This window comes from Octopus bimaculoides, chromosome 1 (assembly GCF_001194135.2).
Source record: "Octopus bimaculoides isolate UCB-OBI-ISO-001 chromosome 1, ASM119413v2, whole genome shotgun sequence".
In the NCBI taxonomy this organism is placed as follows: Eukaryota; Metazoa; Mollusca; class Cephalopoda; order Octopoda; family Octopodidae; genus Octopus; species Octopus bimaculoides.
This window is the reverse complement of record NC_068981.1, coordinates 78,490,657-78,494,730: the sequence shown is the minus strand read 5'-3', so window position 1 is coordinate 78,494,730 and position 4,074 is coordinate 78,490,657. Positions and strand designations below refer to the sequence as shown.

General features: G+C 35.0%; 1 protein-coding gene across 5 annotated transcripts in view; it reads right to left on the bottom strand.

Annotated features, from left to right (window-relative positions):
• LOC106871456 (protein sidekick-1) overlaps positions 1 to 4,074 on the bottom strand; it is a 648,066-nt gene that overhangs the window by 127,598 nt on the left and 516,394 nt on the right. For all 5 annotated transcript variants that reach the window (XM_052967564.1, XM_052967565.1, XM_052967540.1 and 2 more), the window contains 2 exons: positions 2,594 to 2,828; positions 1,494 to 1,609 (listed from right to left, as the gene is read on the bottom strand). In XM_052967564.1, coding sequence (XP_052823524.1) covers positions 1,494 to 1,609; positions 2,594 to 2,828 — 351 coding nt within the window. The remainder of the gene's footprint in view (positions 1 to 1,493; positions 1,610 to 2,593; positions 2,829 to 4,074) is intronic.

The following is a 4,074-nucleotide window of genomic DNA, read 5'->3' as shown; positions in this document are numbered from 1 at the left end:
ATCTACCTTCCAAATACATTGTTAAGCATTCATTTGAAGAGTGAGTAAATATACTGCTATAACATTATTTTTAAGTATTTATCCACAGAAGGAACACATTGCTAAATATTATAGTAAGTATTTATCTGCAGAATAAACATATTGCTAAACATTTTAAAGTTTTTAACAGCTGAATAACTACATCATCAAAACATTTAAAGAATTCATTTGCAGAGTAAATATAATACATTTCATTAACAATGAAAAATAAATTCGAAGATAAAAAATTATCAGTATCACATTTACTTAATATCCTCATCACTCTTTTACATATTTGCTTTTCCATGCAGGCATGAGTTGGGCAAGACCTATTGAGGCAGTATGCTACAGATGGATGCCCTTCCTGACATCAACCCATACTTGTTAAGCTAAGTACATTTCCCCCCACATCTTAATATGGTTGAACTACCTAGCTGCTGGACATGTCTTTTTTTTATATTTATGAAACACAATGTCACAACTGCCCAAACAATATCAATATGAACACACACAAGTGCACATACACAAATATGACAAGCTTTTGTACAATTTCAATCTACTAAACTTCACCAACAAGGCATTGACCAAACTAAGGCCAGAGGAACCAAACTCCAAACTATAAAGGTCATATAAAGTTCATAACCTTTACATCAGCTGCTGTTAAGTACAAGAGCAATGCTTACAACTATTCTTTGCCACATAACTAATATCACAGATCCATGCTTGCACTTATATATACCATTATGCTGGGTTTGAGAAGAAGACCTGTCAAGCCAAGTAAAATTGTAGTCGTGGCAGATACTGGTGTTACGCAAATGACATCTGTGTCAGTGGCACGTAAAAAGCACCCATTACACTCTTGGAATGGTTGGTATTAGGAAGGGCATCCAGTTGTAGAAAGCATGCCAAATCAGACTGGAGTCTGGTGCAGCCTTCCAGCTTACCAGCCCTGATCAAACTGTCCAACCCATGCCAGCATGGACAACGGATGTTAAATGATGACACACACAAGAGTATAGTGAAAAAGATAACACTATTATAAATCGGTGGAAAGAAGAGACATTCTAAAATGACAAATTAGGGGCCTTGATATTCACCGACATTGCATTGAACTCTCATTGCACTATCTTTTACATTTTTTATTTTTCAAAGTGAAATTTCTGCAATGGTGTTGGACCCTAATGAACTGTTTAACCCAGGTTAGCATAGCAGATGGACCGAGCCATCTCATCGCTGAGTTTAATTACTCAACACACAACATTACCATTATCACATTGCTTCCCTCTCCCTCTCCTTTACACTGACCTCTGACACTACTTTCACCCTTTTCAATCTCCTAACACTATTCCTACAGCTCTGGGTTTAATATGATTGACTAAAGCTACTGAGCACCACCCCCAAAGTGATGCCCCTGCATAGTCACAGCTCAATAACCGAAACCAGTAAAAAAGAGTAATGAAAAGCAAGCGCAATACCTTATATCCAAGGACTAGGCCATTTTGTTCAAAGAGAGGCACATCCCCCCACTGGATATGAATAGAAGATGAAGAAACTGCTTCTCCAGTTACATTGCTTGGTCCAGATGATGGCACTGAAAGAGAAAACAATTAAAACCTGCTAATTCTATTGACTGATTTAAGTCAAAACCGAAAGAGAGAAAGGGAGGAGAGGGAGAGAGAGAGAGAGTAAGAGAGAAAGAATGTGTGCATGCATGCATGTGTATACACACACACACACAAACATACACATATCTCATCTTATGCGCTAACAATTATGCTAATCCCCTGCCCTGGATCGGTGATTTACTTTATTGATTTCAAAGGAGAATAAAGAATAAAGTTAACCCTGGAAGGATTTGAACTCAGAGCACAACTCATTTTGTTTCCTACCCTCCCTAATGATTCTGCTCTATGGATGAACTATGAAATGATACAATGAAACGACACATACAACATACTATGTCATTTTAGTTAGCATCAACAATGCTTTATGCGAAATATTCCCAAGCATGGATGGTACATGCTGGTGGTTAGGGCTATAGCTTTATCTAAAGCTCCAGTGAGATAATCTAAAACATAATTTAAACTGTAGACTTTTGACACAATAATTCAGCTGTTTGTCTTTTTTTTTATCTGGTTTGCAAGATTCTTTATGTGAATTTGTGTGTTGAAGCAAATTTTGTTGTGTCTGGGGCGAGTCATATTTTCTTAATGCTTTATTATCTAACACACTCACCAGTTTGATTTCTACTCATTTATTATTTATATTTTTTTTTTCTTCCAAAATTGCCATTCAACCATATCAAGGGTGCAAAAGCAATGAAAACTTTGGAAGAAAAACAAAATATAAATAATAAATGAGTGGAAATCGAACTGGTGAGTGTGCTGCATAATAAGGCATTAAGGCAATATGACTGTCCCAAGATACAACAAAATTCAGCTGTTAGCAATCCAAATTCTTCTAAGAAAACCACCTAATTATTCAAAAAGATATTAATTATCACTTCAGATTATTTTGTCTCACTACTGTGTTCCAATATTTACCAAAGATAAAACAATATGAAATAATACTTTACCAGACTCCATGGTTTTTTGGCTGATTACTGGACTGAAAGGACTTCTGCCAACAAAATTATAGGAATTCATCTTCACTTTGTACAGCACCCACTCATTGAGACCATTCAGAATATAGCTGTAATTATTGAAAGCATTCTCCAGAGTAACTACTGTCCAACTTTCATTTCTGCCAACAATTTTGTACAATATTTCATAGCCACGGGGTACTCCATTCCAGTCTTGCTTTGTTAATAACTGAAAACCATTTAATTAATGTGTGATTTAGTGAATAAACAGATAAAAAGCAATTTTCCAGGTTTAACAGTAGTTTTGGCACTATTACCCGGAATATTTATACATAGTGGAACTGTTGATATATTTAATCATCTTTGATTGTTTTCTTGCTTTTGAAAATTGTATAATACTAAACATATTACAGAGTAATTTCTAAAGGGAACTATACAGACTATATATTATTGTAAACTGAAAATTGACAACTAATTGACACTAAATAATTGCAGTACACTAGTAAAGTTAAAAAAATAAAAATGATAAAGGTCATCTCTGTCTTTTTTTAGGGTATTTTTCAATTTTGCCATCCATCCAACAATATGTGTGAATGTGTGTGTGTATACATACAATACATATATATGTGTGTGTGTGTGTGTGGAATTCCAACAGCTCTTACTTCTTTGGAGTAGAGTGCACATATATTTTTAAACATGTGTAGGAATTAAAGGAACTTTTATTTATATGCGTTTTGCTCCATTTATTGTCATTATTCATATATATATATATATATATATATATATATATATATATATATATATCTGTGTATGTACATATATATAAATATGCTGGACTCTCCTGTTGAAGACAATGTATGAGCATTCAGCTTTTACTGAACAACCCGTACAAATGATTTGTTTATTGTGATCAAATGTTTGTGTTGTGCTGCATATTAGCTTACTCTCTCTGTCAAATTGATGTTGTCTGAACAGGTGCACTGTGTACCATGCAGAAGGTGTCAAAGTGATTGCAGAGCAAAGGGAGATGAAGTATTTTGCTGAAGAACACAATGCACTACCTGGTCTAGGAATTGAAATTATGATTGCTAGATCACCAGTACAACAACCTAACAACTAAGCCATATGCCCTTATATATATATATAATTTATTGCGGCAGAAGCAGTATTAATACCAAGAGGTCGTCTTCATCTCCAGCTTAACGTGGGAACTGTGTTAGAACACACACACACACACACATATATATCGTGGCGGTAGCACGTAAAAGCACCCACTACACTCTCGGAGTGGTTGGTGTTAGGAAGGGCATCCAGCTGTAGAAACTTTGTCAAATCAGATTGGAGCCTGGTGTAGCCATCTGGATTACCAGTCCTCAATCAAATCGTCCAACCTATGCTAGCATGGAAAGCGGACGTTAAACGATGATGATGATGATATATATATATATATATATATATATATATATATATATATA